The sequence below is a fragment of the Ixodes scapularis genome, unplaced genomic scaffold (assembly GCF_016920785.2).
Source record: "Ixodes scapularis isolate PalLabHiFi unplaced genomic scaffold, ASM1692078v2 PGA_scaffold7__128_contigs__length_106722199, whole genome shotgun sequence".
Taxonomy (NCBI): domain Eukaryota; kingdom Metazoa; phylum Arthropoda; class Arachnida; order Ixodida; family Ixodidae; genus Ixodes; species Ixodes scapularis.
In genome coordinates this window covers 59,815,146-59,842,065 of record NW_024609882.1, presented here as the reverse complement: position 1 = coordinate 59,842,065, position 26,920 = coordinate 59,815,146, and the positions used below count along the sequence as shown (strand labels likewise).

General features: G+C 44.7%; 1 protein-coding gene across 1 annotated transcript in view; it reads left to right on the top strand.

The window, feature by feature from the left end:
• Nucleotides 1–26,905, top strand: part of LOC120844769 (nurim) — a 28,292-nt gene extending 1,387 nt beyond the window's left edge. Inside the window, exons 2-4 of the mRNA XM_040216714.3 lie at nucleotides 12,936–13,072; nucleotides 21,027–21,200; nucleotides 23,232–26,905. Coding sequence (XP_040072648.3) covers nucleotides 12,936–13,072; nucleotides 21,027–21,200; nucleotides 23,232–23,513 — 593 coding nt within the window. The 3' untranslated portion in view covers nucleotides 23,514–26,905. The remainder of the gene's footprint in view (nucleotides 1–12,935; nucleotides 13,073–21,026; nucleotides 21,201–23,231) is intronic.
• The last annotated feature ends 15 nt before the right edge of the window (nucleotides 26,906–26,920 follow it).

Here is a 26,920-nt window from a genome sequence, read left to right as displayed (position 1 = left end):
CCAAATGTTCCCGCCCAACGAAAAAACAAACAAAACAACTGTCGAAGTGCGCGCGAGTTGGTGTAGGAATCTGTGCGAGCCTTTTCTTTTTGTCCCTTTTCTCCTTCTGTGCTTTCAAAGACGCGGAGAGGACACAAAACGACTGTCGGCTGCACGCCTTCCAAAATCTTGAGACAATTAACAATGCCCTCCGCAGTAGCGACTACGACAGTTTGCATAATGTTGCAACAGGAGGGGACACTCCGTTTTCCACTGAATAAACTGCAACAGAGAAATCTACTGAAAAGGATGTGACATTAACTGGCATGCTGCTCAAAAGATATAACGCTTATCATTTCTGGGAGATATATGAATGCTTATTTGATTTTGTGCTTTTTTTAACTGTGCTTTTCACCTAATCTTTTAAAAGCTTCAGGTTGCCTACATTCCTGTCGACCAATATTTATTTATTTATTTATTTTTACCCTCAAGGCCGTAGGGCGTTACAGGGGGAGTGGTAAAAAACACAAAAGAAACAAACAACAGAAAAGCAAGGGTTAAACAGTTGGAAAAACATGGTCACTAACACTTGATTGAAACAGAGCACTATTAACATCTGATGTAAGAGATGAAGGTAACCGGTTCTATTCTTTTGTGACTCTGGATGAATGAGTTAAAATATTTATTATAGTGGCAAGATGAAACCCCCACTTTGTTCTGGTGATGCAGACGAGCTGAAAGGAATGATGGTGGGGTTAATAACCGACTTCAACATAGCGGGTTGTGCTGAAAAGTTTCGTGAAAAATGCAAATGTTAGTAATTCTACGATGATGAGTGAGACTGGGTAGAAGTAAAATGTGTTTCATTGATGTGACACTTGCGGTGCAGTTATAATTACTCAGGATAAAACATGCAAATTTGTTTTGTATGGATTCGATAGAGTTAGCAAGGCAAGTCGTACAGGGATCCCAGATGGAGGCTGCATATTCAAGCTTGGAATGCACTAATGTTTTTTAAAGAAATAATTTAGTGAAGATGGGGCCAAAAAAAAAGTTACGTTTAAGATACCCAAGCGTGCGGTTAGCATTATTACTGATGTAAGTAGCATGTAGGTTCCAAGAGAGGCCAGAGCTAAGAATGACACCTAGATACTTAAAAGAGTCTACAAGTTCTAATGGTCTGTAATTAAAGGGACACTGACACCCCCCAAAAAAATTTGTTTACGTTTTGCCAGGTGTCGGAAGACTACCCAATCAATATTTTGCTACAGTGTCCCATATAGGTTTAATAAAGTGAACAAACGCAACTGCTCGAAACCGAAACTGGACTGGGGAGGAAGAAGAAATATGAAGGAGCAGAAAATTACCAAACGTCACGTGACTGTGTAACTTTTTTTTTTTTTAATCAACATATTTGCAGTTTTTTGGAAGCCACAAAAAAATGGATATTATATTTTTTGTCTATGTCTAGTATTGAGTGTGTCCCTTTGATGACCCCCCAACTTTTGATTCTTTTTGGTGGTTGTGCTTGAGCCATAGAAAACGGCATAAGACCACGGAGGAGAGACTGAGCGCGACTCAAACCAACCTTTTCTCAATCGGCTGTATTTGGGCAGAGAGAAACTAATTTTGAGCCGCAAATTATGTTTTGGGTAGTTCGGTTCTCATATGTCATGTACGAATAAAAATGTTAGCGAGCATGAATACCCTGTCAGTGTCCCTTTAAGGTTATATGTAGTATTAAAAGCAACTTTACAGGTTTTGCGCACTAGTTAACACTTTTTTATGTTAAGATCCATTGACTGAAGTCCACACCATTGAAGAATAGAGTCCATTTCGTCCTGTAGTTGTTGGGAATCAGAGTCGTTAGATATTATTTGGTAGATAGCACAGTTGTCGGCAAATAATATTGTGAAAGAGGAGACATCACTGGGAAGATCATTAATGCAGATTAGAAAAAGTAAAGGTCCTAAGACAGACCTTTAATACTCCAGGAGAAACAGATGTCAGAGTAGAGTTAACACCTTTACAGGTTACAAACTGCGAACGATCTGTTAGGAATGCTACCAGCCAATTAAATATGTAGAGGTCGATGTTAAGTTTACTCAATTTATGAGGTAGAAGTTGATGTGATACTTTATCACATGCTTTAGAAAAATCAAGGAAAATGCAGTCCACTTGAGATCCCTGGTCGAGAGCATCATGAAAATCATTAGCAATGCAGAGTAGCTATGTTTCCCACGAAAACATTTTTCTAAACCCACTTTCCGTGCACCATCCGTTTCTTTTTTACAATATCGAGACACGTCATCGGTAATATATGGCAACTTTCAGCGATGGTGGTACCGCGGTGTGAGAATCACGCTCCCTAGGATGATTGGCTTCAGAATGAAGGTGCTTGCTTACACCTTCCAGACATGGAAGTATGCGTATATAGACGTATATAGCTCATATTTGACAAAATTAGAATAACTGTTATCACTGGGGGGGGGGGACACTGCCGTTGCTTCACGTTACGCTTAGCTGAAGAACACTGAGCGGTGTTACGGCCGACCCGTGCTACATGCGTTTTCGACAGCATCAAGGAACAGTAGGCATGGCATACGTCCATCAACATTTCCGTTTTAATCAACAATATATTTTAGTTTTCTTAGGGATTCCGTGATGTTTTTGCTAGTTATATATCCAAAAAGGTCATCCTCTTATTCACCAACGTCTCAACCATGAAACGACATCTGTTCAGAGCTAATGGAAGATTGATATAGAAGCATAACCTTTAATATAATTCTTATATGTAATTACCGTATCTTGCTATTTTTCTGTACCATCGTAATTTAATTATTATGTGTAATTACCATGTCTTGCTATTTTTCTGTACCTCCGTTTTGCGATATTTGCCAGATAAAATATATTTACGTAATATATTCACATACATTGATTTTCTTCGAGGTTTATTTATCTGTATTGCAATTTTTATAGCTTTGCGATTCTAGCAGCATGAACTCTGGCTGTAAAACGAGGCTTTGCACTTTCACCAGGGCAGAGAGTTGTTCCATTTTTCTCAAGAAGCACGCAACGCAGTGCATCAGGTATTTGTGAGTGCCTCAATTCAAAGGGTGTTCGGTGCGGCGGCAGACATCTTCACTTCGAAAAGCATGCGACGAGACTTCTGAGAGCCGTCTTGGCTCAAGGTCGCAAAAGGGTGACTGGTGGCAACATTGAACGCTTCCATAGCACCAGGGGCGGCTCTACAGGGGGGCAAGGGTGGGCGGCCGCCCCCCTTAAATTTTTGTCCGCCCCCCCAAAAAAGCTTTCGGGAGGCAGGCAATTGAAATATAAGAAGAGAGAAGCACGGCACTATTCTTAAAAGAAACAGCTTTAGATGAGACATACCACTCCCGTTCAGCATACTTTTTTTACTTTGATTGACTTCTTTTGGTGGAAGCGGGCCCTGCATTGTTAGACCCTATCCTCAAGAATAAGCTTTCTGGTTTTTGTGAGGAATCCCGAAATCCGGACGCATTTCCCTTTTTTGGGTGCGTGCCATAGCCGCTCGACCTTCAGCAGCGGCACGGCACTGATGTTGCTCGCGGATTACACCGCCCCGCGGCGACACCATGTGCAGGATTGTGCGAAAACCTGATTGTGCTTTAAGGCTGCGGTCCCACGGCGGCCATGACATATGACGCTTTCAGCACGTTTTCGAAATGCGATCGTGGCGTGTTCAAGCTTGCTAAAATTATGTGTTATATATCATCTTGTAGTGTACAACATTATCTTTTATCTGATGTAGGATTTGTTTTCCTAGTGCAAAACGCTAATTCAGTGGGCACCCGCGAACATTGGCCTTTTCGGCAAAACATGGTTTCGTAGTACAGTGGTACAGGGTGCACTATTGGAGCAATTTCTTTCAAATTTTAGAATGTTATAGAAGAAGAGTGCGTTCATTGTCAACGGAGGCCCTTTTTTCGTTTTTTATTTTATTTTGACAGATATCTACTTTAGAAAAATTGACTTTGCGGAAGCACTTCAGTCGCGAAGTTTTGGGCGCCTACTCGGTCATTTTATTTGAAACTTTTTACATCAGTTTGTAATTATGGTCGAAAGAGTTACGCTAAATTTCATTGTAATATGGCTTAAACTTTTTTCGGAATGCTCACGTGAAAAGTGACAAAAACCGTTAATTTTGGCAAACTTCATTTGGTAGTACAGTGGTACAGCGCTTAGGGATTGGCACACATGAATAACATTGTAGGCCCGCAAAGAAAAACATATTCTGCTTTGCAAAGCGAGGCCCTTTTTCTAAATTTCACTTTCGATTTTCCATAAAAAAAGTTTGAATATAGGTGAAATCACGTATTTGTTGATAGTCAAAAACGAGTATTTTGACCCCTTTTGGCAGACATTTAGGCCGATATTTTTAGTATTAAATGGAGATTACTGTTCCAGGTCCTGATTATTAGCCCACATTTTCACTAATCGAGCCTATTTATTTAAAAAAATCATAAAACATACAGAAAACACAAATTGGATGTCTGGTTGCGCCCTCTATGTGGCGGTGGCTGAAATGTGACTACGCGAGGTTCAGGAAACTGCCGAGGATGGCGCTGATTCCAGCTGTGGTTGCCAGCTTCGGAAACTGGTTGTACACTTGGCTTCTTCCGTTTCTTGCAAAATAACGTGCTGGAAAACTTGGTCGAAACTCGTGAGGTCCTTTATAACACGGTACTTTCTGCTAATATAGCTTTTAGGAAGAATTGCAGTCGCTTTCATATTGTCAAACGATTTTTTTTTTTTTTTATGCGAGGCTCCACCGGTTCAGTTTGCTGAATAAATTGTTCACGCAATCGATATCGAAGTTTCAAATTACCGAAATGCCAAAATCGCCAGTTCCGCGTAGATACGCAGCGTGACGCACGTGCTTCTGGTGCGTGTGCACGTACGTGTTTGCTGCGTGGTTCTTCGGTTGCTGCGAGTTTTCGCGTATTTATTGTGCACTGCTTACCTCCGTCTGCGCACGCCTCTCAACCTTGTAACTACCCCTGCTCTGTTTGCCCAGAGTGAAGTTTGTGTCTGTCTTTTCGTTCGCTGACTAAGCTCGTGTCGGTGTCCTTCCTACTGGCTGCTGTTCGTTTTTGCGTACCGTGTGTGTCGCTTTGATTACTAGGTCCCCTGCTTATGGGGTGGAGCAAGCGGTGGGCGTCGCGCCAGGGTTGGGTCGTGATTGGGGAAACAGCTTAGCAGCCGACGCCGACTTCGGCGCGTTTCTTCTGCGCACGCGCGTACTGTCATTGATATCGCTACTTCGCGCCGTGACGATGCGCTGATCTACAGGCCGGTCGGCGCTCGCGTGATATTGTTGAAAATTCTCGAGCGTGTATTTACGTTTCAAAAGCCATAATAGAATTAAAGTGACTATTTGGCCGGCAGCCGGCATACCGTGGCTCTGAAAACAAATTGCTAGGAGTGTCCTCCCATTCGGGTGCGCGCAGTCCGTGCTTCTGGCCGCCCCGGCCGCCCAAATGCGTTTTTCTGATGCTTGTTTTGTTTTCAGTAAACAGACAATAGATTCCTGCTGATATTCTCCTTTATAATCTTCACTCTTGACAACTCTTTAGTGTTGGAAGGAACTCCGTCAAATTTGACGATAATGCATGTGTAAGTACAACTGGAACCTCATAGTTGCAAGAATACTTTTCCTGGATTGTCTGCATTAGAGTGCCTCCATGTGCGTTTCGCGCACATGAAGGCTCCCTAGTCTGCACCTTTCTGATAATATGATCGGTCTCCATAAATTGCACTTCCCCGCTTCGGGAGCACGGCCAGCGGTGGTTCTCTGTCGGTCATCGAACCTCACATACGTGAAGCGTTGTCAAAGCTGTGATATACCGGGCGTTTTATTACTATGTTTTGTTTTGTTTTGTTTTTTTGGCTGAAAGAAATTATACTTTTGGTATTCCCGGGGATAACATTATCGGCTGCGGCGGACGTAAAGGAACGAGCGTAAATTGACAGTCAGTGGCCTAATAAACTAAAATTTGCCATTTGCGAACGCTGGAGAGGGGGCGACCTCCTCTCCCCCGTTCGCTCCGCTGAAGTGGAACAGGGTGGGAGGAGCTCCCACTTCGTTCTTGACCTGTCACCGACTACAGTTGCGAATTTTACTTGTCATTTTGGAGCGATGACGAGATAGAGCTGAGTCATGTATTGCCTTCTCTGAGATGAAGAACGCAATGCGCGCGGAGTTGCTCCACGTATGCACCAGTCACCAGTAAAAACGACATGTCCTCCGAGGAGGTCGAGCGAGACGCCGGCTGACATGGGGGTCGGTCACCTCACCGTCACCACCGTCTACCGTGCCTTCAAAAACACGGGGCGCAATGTGTTTCTGCAGTATAACAAAAAATTGAACAAACAAGGTGCAAACTTTCATTTTTTTCCTAAGTGTGGTTTGCAGGGCTGAACCGAATACAAAAACGATACGCCGTGCTGGGATGACGTCGACTACAATGGTACACGATCATAACAAGAGCACAAATCCTGCCACATTATTTTGCTACAGTGATAAGAGCATATATATCTTTGTCCGCGATGCGGCAACAGAGACATTATTTCCAAATTAGAATTCGAAGTTAGCCTTCGATGCTAGCACTGACCAACTCACTTCACTCACAGGGTGAAGACGTGAAACTTTGTATCATTCAGACAGAGATCGAAAAATAACACGCACCGCTTCAACTTGGACACCCCAAAAATAATTAACTGTAGTGGATCGCACGCAAAAGCTTCGCGTACGCAATACAATTGCCGGTCAGAAGTACGGTTCCGCAAACAAAATCAACATATGAGTCATCAAATTATGAAGAAAAACCAGGTGTGAGCGTGCCAAAAATATTCGACATTTATTGTTGTCAATATTTGTTTTTCTATCCACGTGCTTATGTCGCAGTGGAAAGCCGTGAAACTCCCTATAAAATTATTTTGGGCAGTGTTTCCGACGGTGCTCGCTCGATCGTAAAATGCCGCTTTGTTGCTACTTTGGCGAATCAAACAAGGAAGCCACGTTCACCTACAATGCCCTGTCCACAAAAAAAGAAATCGAAATTTTCGCTTCGTTTTCTTTTTTTTTTTTTAATATTCTTCTCTTCTGCACGATATAGGGTATGAATTATTATCCTTCCCTGTACTCTCGCTGCGACGAACAGTCCGATAAACGAGTCACCCTATGACAAAGATGGGGGTCCCAAAAATCTCCTAAAATCGTGTCTGTTCTCAGAGACACATCCGTGTATAAGAAAAACCGCGGCCCTCTCCACGAAGTACGGACATATTTGATAAATAGCGTTGACTTGAGGTTGAACTTTTCATTTGCTTTGTAAACACAAGCGTGACGTCACGTGCGCATCCCACGCGACCCGACTGAAGTCTGAACTGGTGTACTATGTGTGGACAATAGGGCATTATTTTGACTTCCCGGCCGCGACGACCTTGGCGAGGGAGGACAGATGGGGGTCCCGAAAATCCTAGAATCGTGGTTAGTTCGCAGGGACACACACATCCGTGTGTAACAAAAAACGCGGCCCTCTCCACGAAGCTTACACAGGCATTGTTGTGTAACTACTGAAGATGCCTCCCGCAAGGGAGGCGAAACTGGTCAGAACTTCAGCTTGGGCGAGTTGGTTATTCATGATTCATGGAGGCGTTTATTCATGGAGGCGAAACGTCTAGTGAAATTGTTTTTTCCTGTTCTGTGAAGTCGGTGCTTTTATTTTAATTATGTTACCAGTCGGCCTGTGTGACCAGTGCTCATTTGAAGAATCGCCTTTGTCTTTCCTGAACCCTAACAAAAACACCCTCATAACATTTTTTTTTACTGTTCGGCTACGTTGGCATAGCCTATAATCGACATAATTTTTGCGAAAGCCTACTTTTATTTTATAATTATTTGTAACCATTTCTAATTGAAGAAGTGACAAGTATAATAATTATATTATGATTTCATATCAAAATTCGACGAACCGGGAGATGCGAAATTCGGTGAAACAGCTTTTCAAAAAAATATCCGGTGCCCGAAACTTGCTTATATTAAAATGTCTAACATGTGCATGTGTTCTAATACAAAAGATGAGTGCAATCTGGAAACTGAATGGCCTCACAGACAATTGTCAACGAGTTGGAATTTTTGATGAATTACCCTTTGTCGAGTCATCCTACTACCGATTGGCCTCTTCAATCAATGGCCCGTCGACAAATATTGTTGTTGGTTTATTTGCCATCTGCTGTGAGGGGAGAGTGTGGGGCTCGTCAAGCCGACATCTGCCAGCATTTTCATCACGCCTCCAGCGCCTGTACTGACTGACGCCGACGAGTTGGCCTAGAAATAAATACCCACGGACTATACTATAGCCGCTAAATATCTCTACGCGAGCATGATTTGTTTTCAAAGGGGCACCCGTCTGTCGGTGCTTCTTTGAGTTATAGATACGTCACGGTCAAAACGTTCCGCATCTAATGAGTGAAGGCCGACCAACCTATTTTGTCCAAATGTCCGTGTATGGGAGATGAGAATGCCACTGCGTCAAAGACAAGACGTGTGCGAGCGTTGCTAAAAATAGAGACCACTATCGATGTTTTAGTATGGGACCGAACATTCCATTGAACGCCGTTTCGTCGAACGCCGTTTCATCGCAGCCGTTTCATCGAATGCCGTTTCATCGAACGCCGTTTCATCGAACGCCGTTTCATCGAACACCGTTTCATCGAAGCTGTTTCATCGAACGCCGTTTTATCGAACGCCGTCTTATCGAACGCCAGGGTGGCATTCCCGCTTCCTGAAGCTGGTCGGAGGTGCCCATCCCGGGTTCTGGAAGTTTTTGACTTGCATCGCCACAGATCATCAACTGACGGAAGACAAGCTGGAGGCGATGCTGAGTTCCCAAGAGCCTCTTCGACAGAAGATGACCGTAGCGGCAAGAAATGAGAAGGTCCGCCTTTTTTATGAGAACCGACGGACCATGGCTGTGGGGAACTTGCTCATCATTTGAAACGGTGAATGGCTGTCGCACGAACACATGAACCCCCGAAAGTTTTCAAATAAAATTTGAAGTGACGTACTTACTTTTGACTTCATTGAGTCTTAAAAAAAATGTTTCGTTGTAGTTTCTTAAATAGCACCTCAGCTTTAGCTACTGCAAGCTTCGGGCGGTAAAAACGTATCAATAGAAAGACATGAGAGGCTAGGAGGCTCACATGGCTAAAGTTGTTGCGCCTGCGCCAAACCTAAGTCGCCTTCTGGCCTCCATGAGTTGGAGAGCGCTCTTACCGGGAGTGCGACTTTTTATTTATTTGTTAAAATACCCTCAAGGCCCATCGGGTAATACAGAGGGGCTGAACAGATAAGCAGAATGTGCGAAACAAACATAAAGATCGGTACAAATATCCTCATGGGTTACTTGCATCAAAATAAATTGTAACAGCTACAAGTTTGGACATTAAAAAACCTGACGATGAAATGGGGGAATGACACGAAAATGCACTCGATCCATGCATAAAAGAGCATCTTTCACGCTTTTTATTTAAAAGACATTCGATGAAACGGCCGTCAGCGATTCGATGAAACGGCGTTCGATGAAACGGCGTTCGATGAAACGTCCATTTTTTCGATGAAACGGCGTTCGACGAAACGGCGTTCGATGAAATGTCCGGGAACCGTTTTAGTATACATGGTTTCATTCTTAGTCAGAGCGCAAACAGAGGTTAGATGTCACGAAAACACATACACAAAGACAAAAAGCACTTTATCACGGCGCATTGTATGAGTTGTTATATTAGTGGGTGGAATCACCCAAACAAAGATAGTGAACGCCGTGGCGTTTAGGTGTTGAGCTGTTGGTGATGCTTGATCGGCGCAATGTGTCAGTCGAGCTCCAACTGAGGGTGATATGAGGCGGGGCAGCTCTGTGGTTTTACTTGTTGTTTATTCTGGTGTCTTTCGTTTTTGCGCGAAATATTGCGGATCACAACAGCTAGGCATCTTCGTCCGATGAAGCTCTGTTTTATTGATTGGCGTTTCATCGAATAGTGGACATTTCATCGAGCACCGCTTCATTGAACGCCAACTCATCAAGTAGCTTGATCGAATTATGTTTCTGCTATCAAATTATTGCAGATATAATAACTACGCTCGTCATATTTTGTAAATAACGGTAGCCTTTAGCGAAAATTGTGTTGCATAGTTAGTTTCGGCCGTCAGCAAATAGTGAAAAATATCTATCTACCTATCTCTCTTTCTCTCTCTCTCTCTCTATATATATATACAAAGGCAAAAATGCGTACTGTCAGAGTTACTAATTCGAAGTTTACTACGACGTTTCGAGCGGGGACCACTCTTCATCACCTAATGAAGAACGGTTACCGCTTTGAGACTGTGTTGCGCTTATCCCGCTCTTATTTATTTATTTTTTGTTTCTCTTGTTTCTGGCCTTTTTAGTATAGGCTTCCACCAGCTCGCTTGCGCGTGAACTCTAATTTCAAGTGAAACGAGTTTGTAAATTAGGGCGACACTATATAGGTTTGAAATCCTATACCAAGTTTATTGCCATTTGGTGAGCCACGTACGAATTTTGAAATATACCTTTTCATCCACATAATCGATTAGTAAATCGAATAGCGATTCGGACGAATTTGCTACGACGGCAAGAACGAATTTTCAAATCTCATGGCAATTAGGAAATTTCAGCCATCCTTAGTTTCCGATTGGTCGCGCTCAGTAGCGGCTCCCTCCGCACAGAGTAGCCTCGAGTCAGAATTCGCGGAGTCTCTACTGACCGGCCAAAAAAGTGCGGCGCTTCAACTGCTCCCGCCCAGACGACTTGATGTATTTGTATACGCCCATGACATCGGCCGCGATCGGCGATTGAGGTTCCGTTAGCCGACGCAAGCGTCAGCGGATGTCTCATATTTCCACACTCTCATTTAACTACAGAAACAAAAACAACAAAAAAATCATCCAGTTCATGCTCACTATGTTCACCACTGACAAGATAGTCGGTAGTCGACGAGTTTCCGTGCAAAGCCGATCAAAACGAGGCACCAATCAACTTTTACGGCTGCCATCAGGAAAGATCTGGCTTGTCGCGTTCCCTCAACGTCACTCCGAATATTGTTTGTGCCCCGCGCACCATCCTCTTGTAGCAATATTTTTGTTGTCCCCATGTGATTTCTTTTTTATGTTCTTACTGGTGTTTGATCATAATTCGGTCATTGAAATAGTTCTTGCTGCCAACCCTACCATTATTTTGACCCTCTGGCAGCAAAGGAATATTATGCCGGCATTACACACGAAATAAGAATGTAGACACTCCGTCCCATATCTCAAATTACATCACAATGTGTTTACACAACTGTAGTGCAGAGGTACGATGAGCAGGGTCTGAAAAAATATTAGTTTCAGTATTTTCAAAAGAGCGACGAAACAAAATAAAGAAAGGACCGCCAATCGGCAGCGCGTGCAAGCAGAGGCAGTAGTGACAGGAAGCGCGAGGTGTGTCTTTCGTACGGCCGGCATCAACTCACGCACTGTCCAAAGATGTACTCTGTTTTACTCGTAGGATTGCAACGCTGCGGAATGTAGGCGTGTGATTTCAGAAAGCGCGTCCTACCATTTCTACGCGCGAGTGCTCCTGCAACCCAAGCATTGTATACAGTTACGTCCTCGCACCCGTGCCTTGGCCAGCCCCGTACACAACTTATTCAGTATCGAAAAGGCATAGTTCAAAATTGACGGTCCCACTTTTCCATACCGCTTCAAAACCACATCTCGCTCAAATCACTTGGCAGCCGGACAATTTTGGCAGGGGGCCTCAAGTTGGGGATTATCCGGTACATTGTCCTCCCAACAATGAACGTGGGCGCGACTGGCGCGACGCGCCAGAGGGTGAACACGTGAAAGGAGGGGCGTAAGAGTGGAGAAGGAAACTCAAGGTCGCAAGCGACGGGAAAAAGGGTTTCGAAATTGGCGCGCAGGTTTTGCAGCATTTGCTCATACGGACAGCCAACGCCGCCCTGGTGGTTCAACTAATGTTTTGTTCAAGATGGCCGCCGTGGTACCGCAGCCTTAAGACAAGGACATAGGAAGAAAAGACACCACAGAGTGTTAGCGCTCTGTGGTGTCTGTTCTTCCTATGTCCTTGTCCTAAAGCGCAATCATGTTTTCTCACGTACAATACCAACTCGCCCGACAATCGGCACTTGTGCAGGACTGCTCACATGGGAAAAGTCGAAAGCAAGGTGGAAAGAGGTGAAAGGGACCTCACTTGGTAGACGGTGCCGGTTTAGCTGTTCGTCTGGAGGTATTTTATTAATGCCTAGTGAAAGAAGATGTTGCTGTGGGCCATCAAGGCCCACATCAACATTTTCTCCAATCAAATGCCCTAGGGCCGACAGTACTCGTATATTTTAAACTTTTATCGAAAAAGACTGGACTCCCGACCCATCCGAAAGCATGTTTTTATTTTCATCTTCCTCTTTTGATTTAGAAATGCTTTCCTTCGATAGTTTTGGAAAACATGCACACGGCAAAGAAGCACTCTCGCAGTAAATTACAGCATCCTAGACTGCTAATTTGGGTTTTGTTGATTTTACGGGGCTCTATCTATTTTGGCTCACATGGTACATAGAGGGATGTGTGCTCATTATAATCGGTCCATGCCCAAGCTGACAGCATGGTGGGTGCTACCTTAGCTATGTGTTCACCAGATTAATCAACTGTCTCCCTTTCGTCACCCGACCAAGATCTCTGCTCGTTGGTAAGGTGGGAGAGTGATCACGTGACAAAAGATAGACGTACGACTGGACCAAAGAGCACCCGGGTTCCACCTCACTGTTAGCTTAGGGATGAATGAAATATAACCAGGGGTGTGGGCCAACCTTTTTTTTTTTTTTCTTTGGCGATGCAGGTTTGCTCTGGGACGTTGGCCTCATTGCACAGTTTGTCGTGCAGCACAGTCTCCTATGCAGATCTGGACGACTCGAAAGGTGCTTTGGAGTCCTGAGCCGGTCCATCTATGTGTTCACCAGTTGCATTTCTCTCGTGGTAAGCTCCTCTCCTCTATGGCTTCTCCTCCTTCTGTCTCATCAAGTTTGCGCACATTCAACGTCTAAATTTTGAACTCCTCCGCAGCCAGGTACAAGTATGTGCGAATGGTTTGAATTGACAAGGTGCAACACTGTGTCACAACTATTCTTTGTTGACACTTCAAGAAATTAGTGAGCTTTTTGCTGCGGGCTGCCTTAGTAGCGCCACCTATCTTCATGACCAGTTCTTGTTTTGCTGAAGTCAAGTCTGGCCAAGAGGAGGGCCACAGTTTGTCTGTTTTCTTCAGCACGTTTCACTGTGCGATGCCTCTGGTGTACGAGCTCTTTTAGAGCGCAGCTCTTAGGGGCCCGTTCCCGGCTTGAGCGGCGTCGTTGTCGGCGTAACCAAGGTCATCCCAAGGTCACTTGACCCCCAAGGTCACGTGACCCCTCCCCAAGGGTCACGTGACACTCAAGGTCACGTGACCCCTCCCCCAGGGTCACGTGACCCCCAAGGTCACGTGGCTCCCCAAGTCACGTGACCCCCGATGACGTCATCAGTGACGTCACTGATGACGTCACCGGCATCCGCATCGTCATCATCACTGATGACGTCACGGGCATCCGCATCGTCATTGTCATCATCACTGATGACGTCATCAGTGACGTCACTGATGACGTCACCGGCATCCGCATCGTCATCATCACCATCCGCATCGTCATCGTCATCATCGCTGATGACGTCATCAGTGACGTCACTGATGACGTCACCGGCATCCGCATCGTCATCGTCATTATCACTGATGACGTCACCGGCATCGTCATTGTCATCACCACTGATGACGTCATCAGTGACGTCACTGATGACGTCATCGGTATCCGCATCGTCATCGTTACTGATGACGTCATCGGCATCGTCACGTGACCCCCTAGGTCACGTGACCCCCGCCCAAGGTCACTTGACCCCCCAGTACCCTTCCCTCCTCCTCCTCAAGAGCTGCGCTCTAATTCGGCGTTACAGGGAGTTGTAAACGGCTTTCACTTTTTATTTCATTGCCACTTAAAAATTCACAGGGTCTCTTATGTTATCCCTAAGACTACTTGAAGGCGGAAGCCCAAGCGCCAATCCCAGTGATAGCAAACCTCCGAAGACAGCGTGGTCTCTGATGGCACACTTTTGGCGCCAATAATCTCGCAGCATGTCGCACGCCCGCTCTTCGCCGCTGCCCGAGTGAGAGTGTCCTCCTTTCTCGCAGGGTTTGCGCCGCGCGCATGCCTCCGCCGATTCTGGCACAAGTAACGCCATCTTGTGGTCCAGTGGCGAACCGTGGGTTTCGGTACCTTTTGTGCCACCAACGTGTTTTCATACTTTCGTGACAGGTTTTCGCTCAAGGACTTTGAAGGTCGACTGAATGATGAGACATATAAGGGTTTGACCTAAATATAGTTCAAGTTACATTTTTATTAAGTCACCAAGCCCCGCCTTGTTGCGCCGAACGCACTCGAGACCAATGCCCGTCGCGTGCTCCAGCTCGCATACCTCAAGCACGTGCGCGCAGCCAAAGCAAGGAAAAAGGCACGAAGCACGTCCTGGAGGTCAGGCGTTCGAAAGACGTGCCCTGCCGTTCTCATTCTGGCAGTGACTATAGTGCGTTTTCTGGTCGTAAGCAGTTGCGACGCAGTCGATCACACTCGAGCATAGATGTGAGAGCTTTAACTGATCTCAAATCTGCGTACAATTGTCTAATTCACCAGATGGAGGAGATAACTATCGTCTGTGACAGGCTAAGAGTTCAGGGGAAGCTCCTCCCACCCCCTTCCACTTTAGCAGAGCAAGTGCCGGAGAAGGTGATCGCCTCCCCTCCAGCGTTCGCTCGGTAAGAGGGAAAGAAGTGGTAGGGGCTTCCCATGAACCTATCACCAACCATTGTATAATGTTCTCTGAGGAGCCTAATGTTTCTTGGTTTTTAAAAGTAAACATTTGACAGAGATCTGTTTCTTTTTTTTTTTTTTTGCTACTGCTGTGTAATTTAAAACGAGTATGATAACTCATGAAAAGGGTAAAGAACGAGAGAGGGGTTAGAAAGAAGGTGCCATCTGCATAACTACCTGTGTAATTTTTCTTTTTGTGTGTGTGTTTTTATTTTTGTCACGTACAGCACAATGGCATACAACCATATACTGTAAAGGACATTATTTTTGCGCGCTCATTACTTCGCTAGTTTTTCAATGTATGAGTCCTGGAAATACTTCACGGACACGAAATTCCGCAACTTAGAGTGATCCGCTATGTGCTTATTACCATGGATTTCTATATTTGCGAGATAAATTTTCTGCTTTATTTTTTAAGTCACAAAAATTAAGTCGTCGAGAGCACAGTGGTTTATGTTAAACACCAGTTTATTATTTCTAGACCTCATAATGAAAACGAAAGCGGACTTTACAGCCTAGTACCCTCGTGTTGTGGACAACTTGAATGATGTTGTGTTATTTAATTCTAGCTACAACATTTTTGCTAAATAGTGTAGTATCACATTTTGGCTGACGATAATAGTTTGGCAAGATATACGAATTCTAATATTTTCGTTAACAACACCCGTAGTTCATTTCCTCCGCTCAGAACACAGAGAGCCAGCCAGTCATAGCACTTCATAGAAGGCAAGTGGGAAATGACGAAATGCACTGGGGCACAGTCTCAGTGTCCCAGTATAGGCTAGAGTAATAGTTAACACATTATCGACATCTCAGCTTTTGCTGGACTCCCCCCTAAATGGCAGTGATTTTTATATCAAGCACATCAAGTTTGAAACGTCGGCACCAGAGGGTGCCACTACATTGTATGCGCACGCCCGTCCACTCTGTTTGTATGACCCTGGCAACCACAATGGGCAATGTTCCCTGTTGTTTTGCAATCAAGTTGTCTTGCCTCGGCCGTCAAATAAGCTTGACATGTCTTTCCTTCTCCAAGTATGCTTGAGCGGCTCTATTTTTGTGAAACTGTTTGTGCTCATCTGCATTTGGTGGGCTTGTATACCTACCATAACATCCCGAAGATATCCCAGCTAACACAGTATGCAAATTGGGTGAAAATGAGTCATAAGCTAAGTTTTGATGTGCGATAAAAAAAAATATTTAAAAATGCTAGTTCTAGATTTTGTGACCTCTCCAACTCGGATCTATCAAAACCACTGATGTTCCAGACCTGCAATAGCCAGTATGAATAAACAAGGTAAATTGACCACCATGCAGAGCTGGGTACAAAACCTGGTATTGATTTCGTCTGAAATGTGTTGCCTGTGGCAATTTTGGAACAATGCAGAAAAAAAAAAAAAAAAAGTTGGAGGTTTTAAATTGACGTTTTTTATAAAGTCGCTGGCAGATAGATCTTTTTGCATCCGCACTTTATTTTCATTTTTTGCGGCCGCAACTGTTTTCTTTTTGTATATTATAAATGCACAATTTTGCTAGCATCGCAGAATCGGACAGCAAACACGCATTTGCTTGGAAATAACAAACATGACGTTGGTGTAACAGCGCACAACAACGAAGACTAGGGAAAGGCGAACGAACGACAGAAGACATGTTTTTACAGCTTTCTGTGTTGTTTGTTTCTCTCCTTGTCTTCCTTGTTTTGCACTATTGCATTTACATTGATTGTCATTCACCAGCTAGCCCAGCTTTCAATTCTATTACTTTATTCCACTTACCGGCATTTAACTAGAGGAGGGCTATAGTTCTGCTCCTTCACTGTGGACAAGGCCTCTTCTGCGTATCTTGGGTTGCAACAAACTATAGCGACGAGAAGGTGTACATGGTTCTTCCAGCACCCAGTGGGAACTTTCTAAGGGTTGTTTACAAACGCTGCCAAAGAACAAAGTAGTTGTGCGATGATCCCCGAGTAGCGGGGGTAACATGTATGGTTGGGTATCAAGCTATATGATGCAAACAGATGTAGTGAACAATTGTTGAAGCTAAAAACACGTGCAACTTTTGACCAATTAGGAGTACTAAGACGTTTTTGGGTTCTTGTTATTGTTAATGTCCCCTTGTTGGATATCTGGGACTACTTTAAACCGTTTATTATAAAATGGCTATCTAGCATTTCAAGAAAACAAATTATTGGAGAAACAAAAAAAAAAAAAAAGTTTTTTAGGAACGTAATTGGTAACCAAAGCCGTAAAAGAACTAAATGAAACCGATATCAGCAGGAAACGGTAACCGTAATCGTAATTAAAACATTATATTTTTCGGTTTGAGTCCCTGAGTCAACTTTCCGAGGGAGGGGGCCGGTCAGGATGGTGATGACCGATGATGATGTTCGCCTGATGGAAGTCCCCCGGGAAGTCGGATAAGAAAAAAAACCAACTAAAAGTTGTTCGGTCCCACTGGACACATTACGACATTGGTTGGTTTACAATGGCCAGTGTGGCCACGTTTATTTGGTAATATACAAAACTTCCAAAATTAAAACCCATACTTTAGTCCCCAGTCTCAAGAGCCGAATCCCCCGAGATTCCTCTCGGCACCCCTTTTCTAGACTCATAGGGGCCTGCTTTCCCTCCAGAGACAGACCAATTACTTCTAATTTGCCTATTGTCACGTGGTACACTCTTACCCAATGATCAGCGAGCTGTCAACGTGAACCCCCTCCGACACCTCAACGGTCAAAACCAAATTTTTTGTAGAGTCACTGCATGCTTTCCTCGCCGCCTGGCTGGCACCACCCAGTTAAGTTATTGCGTCGATTAAAAGCGAAGTTTCTACACTACACGGCGAAATACCCCGGACACAAGCACACCCACTTAAAAGCCACAAGTGCGGACAGAAGCACCTCTGCCCGAGACACGGGTGTTCCGGCGCCCCAAACTGAAACCCAATCCGTTTGTTAACGACCGGAGTCCGACTGCTGCTCGAAGCCCCCTGCGCAGAGGGGCGGAAGACGACACCCCGTTCATGCACTCCCGCGAACGTACCTCCTGCCGCGGGACTGTGCCCCAAAAAATGCACACACAAACATAGGCAGTTAAAAAAACCAATGCCGACGCAACTGTAGAAAGATGAACTTTTCTAAAACAAATCTTACTTATTTCAAACAAAATCCTTCGTTACTTAACACCCTGGTTGTTGAATACAAATTATGTACTTCACTACTTCACAATTATTTTATATGTAACCTTTTGTAGTTCATATACACCTTCTTTTTAACATATAAAATGTGCTTCATCATGGCATCCCAGCTATGTTTGTTCTGGTATACAATGTTGCTGTAAAATTTTCGCTCCATTTATTTATTATCGTTGCCAAGTTTCAAATCAATTAATATGTATATGTATATATCTTTTTTTTTTTTTGCTGTTGATATTTTCAGTTTATGGCACACTTTGTGTATATGTAATATCCCGAGTCATCGCCCACCCCCCTACCGCCTGAAATTCATTAAAAAAGTGGGGTGGGCCATGTCTCGGTGGGTGAGCACAAACACTTGAAAAAAAGCGGAAAAAACCGCCTATTTTTCTCTGCGTATCTAGCGCTGATGCACAAGAGATACATCAAACTCAAAACTCGATTTAGTTTCATTGTTTTATAGAAAAAAATGCTCACGAAAGAATATTTTACTATAGCGAAGTCCGTTGCTTGCATACGCGCTAGAAACACCGCCGATCTGCTTATAGCGCGAACGTTTGTTCCGTGAAAGAATGTCTGCTTGGTAGAAGAGCGTGTTGGTTTAAGTCATGGATGAAGAAAGAATAAACAATTAAAACAGGGACAACACAACCACATCTTTCAACTAGCAACAGACGAGTAAACTTTCAACAGCGAGCAGCCGACTATACCCAGTAGGAGTAGGGGAGAGAAGTGGAGAGAAAGAAAGATAAAACACGCGAAGTGCAAGTCAGGGTGGTAGGGTTATCTCAGATTTTAAAAATTCAACCTCAGTTTTCGTCAGCAGGAGGGAAGGGTTTGACACGTTATTTTTTGCTGTGGTCATGGCGAATGATTCTATGATTTCCCTGCCGAATCTACTGTCATGCCCCCCAAGGATTTTTGTGTCATCAATAGAATAGATAGAATCATTCGCCATGACCACAGCAAAAAATGACGTGTCAAACCCTTCCCTCCTGCTGACGAAAACTGAGGTTGAATTTTTAAAATCTGAGATAACCCTACCACCCTGACTTGCACTTCGCGTGTTTTATCTTTCTTTCTCTCCACTTCTCTCCCCTACTCCTACTGGGTAAAGTCGGCTGCTCGCTGTTGAACGTTTACTCGTCTGTTGCTAGTTGAAAGATGTGGTTGTGTTGTCCCTGTTTTAATTGTTTATTATTTCTTCATCCATGAAAGAATGTCACCACTATGTTCTCCTGGTTAGTAAAAAAAAAAGAAAGAAAAGTCTACAAGAAAATAGAAAAACCGACCAGGCGCAACGAGCGAGCGAGCGAGCGGACTAAAGAAGCGACCAAGAGCAATCCTGGGAAAGAGGGAAAGCCGGCGGTCGCGTTGGCAAATACTTTGGCGTCGGGCCAAGTCGGGCGCCTTGTCAATCGCAAGCTCTTGCGCAACTTTCTTGTTTGGTGGTACATACGTGCGTCCGTGCACGGCGGGCTATCAATGCACGGTTGGGACGCTCTGCAAACGTCTGTGTAGGGCGTTCCAGCAAAGCTTTATTTACGTGATGGCTTTGCCTAAAATATTGCACAACCGCGGTCGCGACGGGCGGGAAGAAGGAGCGGGTTCGCGGTGTCCTTACTTCGGCGGAGACAGACTTTGACTTAACACTCCGCGGTTTAACAAACTCTTATTTTGTTATCTCCATCGTTTTCTTTTCGCACGGATACACGACCACTTTAGGGTCGCTCACGGAGGAAATGCGTAAACGAAAAGAAGTGTCTTTCCCTCCTTCGTTTTACTTTGTCACGGACGTCCTCCAACTGTAAGGTTCGCGGCCGCGTCATTCGGGTAGGATGAGTGTTCGCGGATCGCAGAGTCCGCGCTGGGGCATTTGAAGGGGTGGGCGATGACTCGGTGTTTTTTCGGAAATCGATATTGGCCCAAAAAATGGGGTGGGCGATGGCTCGGGGATGGGCGATGACTCGGGATATTACGGTAGTCTATTTCCGTGTATATGAGTACACAACACCTTGATTTTCCCTTTGCCGCTTCCACTGCCAAAATGTCATTTCGAAATGGGAAATAAATGAATTTGAATTTGAATGTGCAAATATCCTATTTCAAATTTGCCACGAATAGAAAACAAAAAAACAAGCACGAATTATGGATACGTGGGATGTCAAGACATCACTGCCTGACATACTTTCGCATAATACCGGTGGGATAGTCCCGTTCTGTGCACTTCTTACCGAGCTCTGCAAATATCACTTCCCCGCAGCACACAGATGCCCATTGAGAAGCGCACTCAACAGGGCCAACGCGCTGCGATCAACGCTTCGGAAAGTATAAACGTCGCAGTTCACTTACCATAAAATCCCGAGCAAGCGCCCACTCCAAATTTGGAGATAATTGTGTAAAACTGCAGGAAGGGCGCTTCTTAAGTCAACAATATCTAAAGATATGTCCTTCGTTTATGTTCCAAATGTTACAAAATCGAGGGTAGTAGAATGGGCAGACGCTCGGTATCTTACGCCAGAAGCGAATATCGAACAGCGTACCATTCGAAACAACTATACGAAAATTTGAATATTCGCGCAACACTAGCAGTGTGTTCTCCCGTCATAAGCGATTACAAGTGGTTGCAATGCAGTCAATCATACTCGTACTGAAATCTGAGAACCAGACTTTATTGTTGATTCGTGCATCTGTCTAGTGGCATGTCCTGAAGAGAAGGAATCGGCCCCCGCATCCCCAGTTCGTAGGCGCTCCGGTACCTGCGAAAAGACAAAAAGAAAGCACAAAAGAGTTCCGCTGGCCAAAAGGCATCTTTGGGGGTCGGCCTTTAACAGTCTGTTCCGGTGCAGGTTTTGATGTACTTCTGGGTTCCCGCCGCCAACGAGTCTGCGCTGTGGAGCTGGAACATTACCGACAGTTTGTTGCTGTCATGGGGCTTCACAGCATTGCACTACGTCTGCTGGGCGCTCATTCTCGGAGGCTGCTACATCTTGGACATTGGAGAGCTGGTGGGGCTCAAACAGGTGCTCAGATTTGCCTCCTCTTTACGCAGCTGCAGGCACAGCACCCCGTGGATCAACAAAGAATGAACAGAGAGTGGGGCGGCGTATCGGCAACTGCACGACCATATATGCGGGATGGTCCACCAGTCTAAAATATTATTTAAAATAAGCTGGTTGAGATAAGAAAAAAGAAGCTATTTCCAGGAACAAACTACCAGCCACAGCAGACTGTAGGAATTAAAGAAACATACTAATCTGCTAGTTAACAAATTTACTAACTTTAATTAGTACCACTTGGTAGCCAGTACACGGATGAGAGATCATTTTGTCCGCAGCCACAAACTTGCCCATGGTACTGGCCACCAACTGCACTAATGAAAAAAGTAATTAATAAATTTTAGATTATTAGTTTGAAATCCCCGATGTCCATCATGGTTTGCAGTTTGTTCCTGAAAAAAGTTGTTTTTTCTCAACCATCCTACTTTTCGGAATTTGTTATTCTTCGTTGAAACACCCAGTATTAAGGCCCGTTCACACTCTTGCGACTTCTTAAAACTGGGTTCCTTAAAACCTCTTACAACGAGAGGATGCACTGGCGCCATCTATTGGGTAGCAGTGCAATCTTGGTGGTCCAGCATATTTTCTATTTCTCTCGCGCATTATCCATTCTTTCTTGGCTCGAAAAACTTTAGTCAACATCATAGACGAGCCTTTCTTGTAAGTATTACACGCATTTGACCTCGGAAATCTCGCAAAACCCTCGCTCTTGTAAAATGCAGTTCCAGGGTCACTGCATAGATGGCGCCAGAATGCCAGTGTGTTCCCTCGTCCTAAGAAATTTTGAGAAGTTTTAGCAGATCTCATCTCTCTCGGTCGTACTCGGTTGCAAGAGTATGAACGGGCCTTTACGAGTACATTGGGTGATTTTATGTCACGTAAAGAACCAAATATGCATAATTATGGATATATGTGCTCAATTTACCTTCATCTTATGAATAAAGGTTTAAAGGGAAGATGGGGCACTTCTGCATTTGAGAGAAAACACTTAAATTGCATTCATTTGGCCTTTAGAATAACAGATATCACAATGTGCGTTTCAATGCGATGCGCCGGAGAGCCATAAGAGCAATTTGAAGATAGGGCTGAAGCCCCGCCTCCCTAGCCTTGGGCAGCCAAAAGATCCGTCGATGACGTCACGTACAGCGACTGTCTTTCGCGTTTTCTCGCGTTTAACAATACTTGCTCAGCAAATGGTTTGGGTATTCGGGTTCACAGAATGAAAATACACTAGAATTCACTCCCCTTTTTTTTTCAAGAACCTCCGTAGCTTCCCTTTAAGAACATACTTTGTGTATACCAACTTTATTCTAAAGTTGAGGCTTGGGTGAGTTAGTCCATACTTCGGTTTTAAAAACAGTGCAAAAGACGAAGGACCAGACGAAGAAGTAACATGGACGCAGTGCTGCGTCCATGTTAATTCTTTGTCTGGTCCTTCGTCTCTTGCGCTGTTTATAATCCTGAAGCAACTTTTTCCTTAGAAACAAGGTAAAGCTTTGTTTTTAAAGTGGTTAGCTTTCTTAGGATCCTTAGGCCACTTTGAGGTATGTTTCTGGCCTTTTATTTTCCCCGATAAATTTAGCGGGGAAAATGATGTCAAAATGACGACTCAGTGTCACGTGATCTATACACAAATTCAGCTTTCCTGCCGGAAAAATTGATATCACGTGACCTCAACATTAATTGTTTACCTGTTTGAAGAAAAAGTAACAGTGCCAAAAAAAATGGAGGACAAGAAGGCGAAGTGTACAAACAAGAGCGACACTTTGTCTCCTTGTCTTCCGTTTTTTTTGGCGCTGTTTTACTTTTTCTTCAAACATGTACCAACAACTCGCCCAACTTTCTACCATATTCCAATTGTTTACCCGCTGGAAAATTGACACGTGACCTGCCGCGGCAGCAGCATAGTTGGTTCTGCCCAAAGTTTTTATTTATCAGAAATTTGCTTTGCGTACATGTGCTTTTGTTTCAATGCAGACTTTGCGATACTTGCAGGTTTGGTACGGCCTGAAGGGTTACGGCAGCCCGCTGCAAGAAAAGGCTTGGCAGTTTGTCCGCTGCCTCGGGCACATGCGGCACCCCGGCCTCACCGCCCTGGCGGCCATCTTGTGGATGCGTCCCACCATGCACCTGGATAGGGCTGTCCTGGCTCTCTGCTTCACAGTCTACACCTACGTCGCGCACGACGTGGATGTGCTAGACTTTGAGTACGCCCGACGCCTGTGCGAGCAGAAGGCCCGGAGTCCTCGAAGTGAAGGGTCGCACGCGAGACGTTGAAACATTGTTTGTTGCCGCTTTGTAACTTATTTATATAATGACTTCTACCTTTAATGGAGCGCAACTCGCGCCCCCTAGAAGACTTGTTGCCGCCAACAAAATCGGCCTTTTCCAAGTATCAAACTCGGAACTCTCCAAGACTAGCGAAGTGCTTTTCCAACTACCTAAGCTAACCAGGTGCTAGCAGTCAGTAGAGCAAATGGATGTTAATGGTTCCCACCAGCCTTGATCATAATCATTGCAAGGGCAAGATTAGATGTTAATTAATATAATGATATTTAGGGGAAGTTCCCAAGGTGGAGAAGATGTATGTAAGAATAAATTAACTTCCACCTAAAATGGAGTGCAACTCGGGCCCTCTAGGCAACCGATGGCCGCTCAAAAAAATCCGCCGGGTCAATGCCTTGGCGAGTTTCGATAAAAATCATTATATTAATCATTAACTTTTTATCTCACCCTCGCAGTACTTATGATCAAGACTGGTGGCGACTGTTAACGTTTCTCCATTCCACTGACTGCCAGGAGCTCCTGGTTAGCTCAGATGGTAGAGGGTGCGAGATGCTTTTTATTTCGGTGAAAGTCAATTTATTCTTACGGTTTTCTAACAGCGTCATCCATGCGAGGTTAAACGGTCTACTACGCTTGAGGCTTTTGTGCAGTTGTACGAAGGTGCTTTTTAAGAAAAATTTTCGGTTCGCATAGAAGTTGGAACAGCGTTTTAAATTACACTACATGGTTAAGTCATTGCCTCGAGTGTCGAGGCATCTCTACAATTTTGTACACCAGCGAACTCAAAGTTTGACAGTGCGTTATATTTTATGTTAAGTTGGAAACATGCTTTTACCACGAAATGTTCATAAACCAACTTTTCTATTTATTTGAATGAGTTGACCTTTTTATTTTTGGGAAATGTTGTCAAAAATTAAGGTTGGACCTATAATCATGACCGGAGAATTTCGACGTACATTTGTCACCAAATTTCGCGACACTATCGAGGGCATGGACCTATTAGTCGCCCAGCCGGCGTCGCCGTAGAGCCGCGCCGCTTCTTGTTTCAGAATGCTTTTGGTGCACGAAAACAACCAAAACAGCAGCAGCCGGTGGCCCCGCCCACCCGCTGTGACCGCCATCCGCATGCATCCCTTGGGGCATCGGGTTTCACGCCTGTCAGCGGCCGGCGCCGCTCACGCATGCCCCTCGCTACACAAGAGGGGAGGGAGAGGGATGCCATGCACCTTGCTTCCTCCCCTTACCTCCATCCCCCTCTCCCTCACGGATGCACACCAAAAGAAAATACTCGGGTTACTTTCGTTGATAATGCGATTAATGCAAAGGTGCAAGCGAGGTGGACAAGAATGACGATAAAAGGCTCGAGGCACACCTAAGCACTTCTTACGAGTTGTGAATGCAAAAGCATGAATGTCGTTCTTGCGCGCATTCTCTCATGAAGTGGCCGCTCTCCCGAGTATGCTCGAGCGGGCTCTTTCTGGGAAGCCCCGCCAGCCAAACGCTTCCTTTTCCCGGCGCGCTCTGGCGAGGCTTCATCTGGTGCGAGCACGTAGCGCCACAGGGGTGGCTATCCTTGAAACTCACGCGCCTCGGCCAATGAGAGCCTCGTTACTGGAAACTATGACGCGTGCCAGCCAATTGAAGTCTTATCTATCAGGTTTCGGCTTCACTTGGAGAGCGGAATTTATTTACCGTTTGGCATGGCTTTTTGCACAGCTTCAAAGCTGGGAGCCTTCAGATCGCAGCTGCACTTCGCTCCATTGGGAGGGGGAAGTTTAGCTTCCGTTTGGTGCGGCAACTGATGACGTCGGCTCACTCCATGGGACAGTTAATGCTTTCGCATTAATAATCCCTGGAGAAGGAGAACAAAGGACAAACACAAATATCCAAGCACAGCTAGGCGACTGGAGCGCCACCAAAAAAATCCGCCTGGTCCTGATATTTTCGTCATTCTTGTCCAGCTCGCTTGCACCTCAGAATAATTGCGTTGTCATAACTTTAAAGTGCAGGCCGTTACCCTTGTTGATGTTAAACTGGTGGCAGCTGATAAAACCCGTTTGCCCTACTAATGTCTAACTCCTGGTTAGCCCAGTTGGTAGAGCGCTTCACTGGGAATGCAGAGGTCCCTGGTTCGATAACAGGACCAGGCGGATCTTTTTGGTCGCGCACCAGTCACCTAGCTGTGTTTGGAGATTTGTTTGTCTTTTGTTCCCCTTCTCCAGGGATTATTTTCGTCATTCTTGCCCAGCTCGCTTGCAACTTGCAATAACTGCAGTATCATCGAGCTTGAAGAGACCTTTTTTTACCAGATGTCCGCAAAGGCTATCACAATATAGCGACAAAGTAGCGGGTCTGCGTGTTTGTTTAAACACTAAAGGTTCCATGTTCAGACAAATACAAAATGGCAACTATGGGGTCCTCAGCATTAAAGCCTTGCACAGAACCATCTAAGTATGTCCCGCATACGTACTTTGAAATCCTAAAAACACAATGACATGAAGAAACCACAAACCTGTGGAAGCGTGCGAGATAAAACCCGCACGCACATCAGCGTAAACACGTCCGTCTGTGTCGTCTCGGCCGTGCAGTCGCATCTTTGGACGTTTTTTAATGCTAGCACAACGACTTTTGTTCCTAATTAAAAGCATCGCAAACTATTTTAACCATTATTGCACCCTGCGCAAGTGCCTATTACAGTAAATTTATAATTAGAACAAAACAAAAATAAAAAGGGGCTGCTGCCGGTAAAACGAGCAGCCAATGACGTCATAGTCATGTGGACCAATAGGAGTCAACATAGTTTTGTTTGTTTTTGTTTTTTCCTTGGCTCCGCCCCCCTGTAATGGGTAGGATTTCAAAATACGCGTCCCTCCCACGTAGCTAACCCAATGCCACTGCCATTCACCTTTGACATGCCCGTGTATCATTATTGAGGCACATCTCTTGTAGTCGTGTTCACTGGGGATGTGCGTATGTTACACACGTTTAGCAATATCTGGTGCCACCATCGTTGGTTTCACACTAAAACCTAAGGCCGTGTGTGTTGTGTTTTCGTGGTCCGAATTGAACAGCAATTGAAATGCCAATTAGGCAGCTATCTAATGACAAGATTAGGGTTCTGGTACTTCACTTTGTTTTAGCATTATTGTGATAAACTAATAATTTAATACAATTTCAACTGTTCTGCAGCACGCAGTAAACCTTGTAGCAAATGGCACTTCATCCTGAAATCATAATGCTTCTGGAATTGCGCAACTTCGGCAGATTTTGGACCACTGAAAATAATTTGTCTCATCAGCAACTGCAGCACTGCCTTCGTAGAATAAAGACGATTCACAAGTTTTTTCGTTTATTTAATAAAGTTTTCTCTGACGAGAAGGGAAGACCAGTGTCAAATT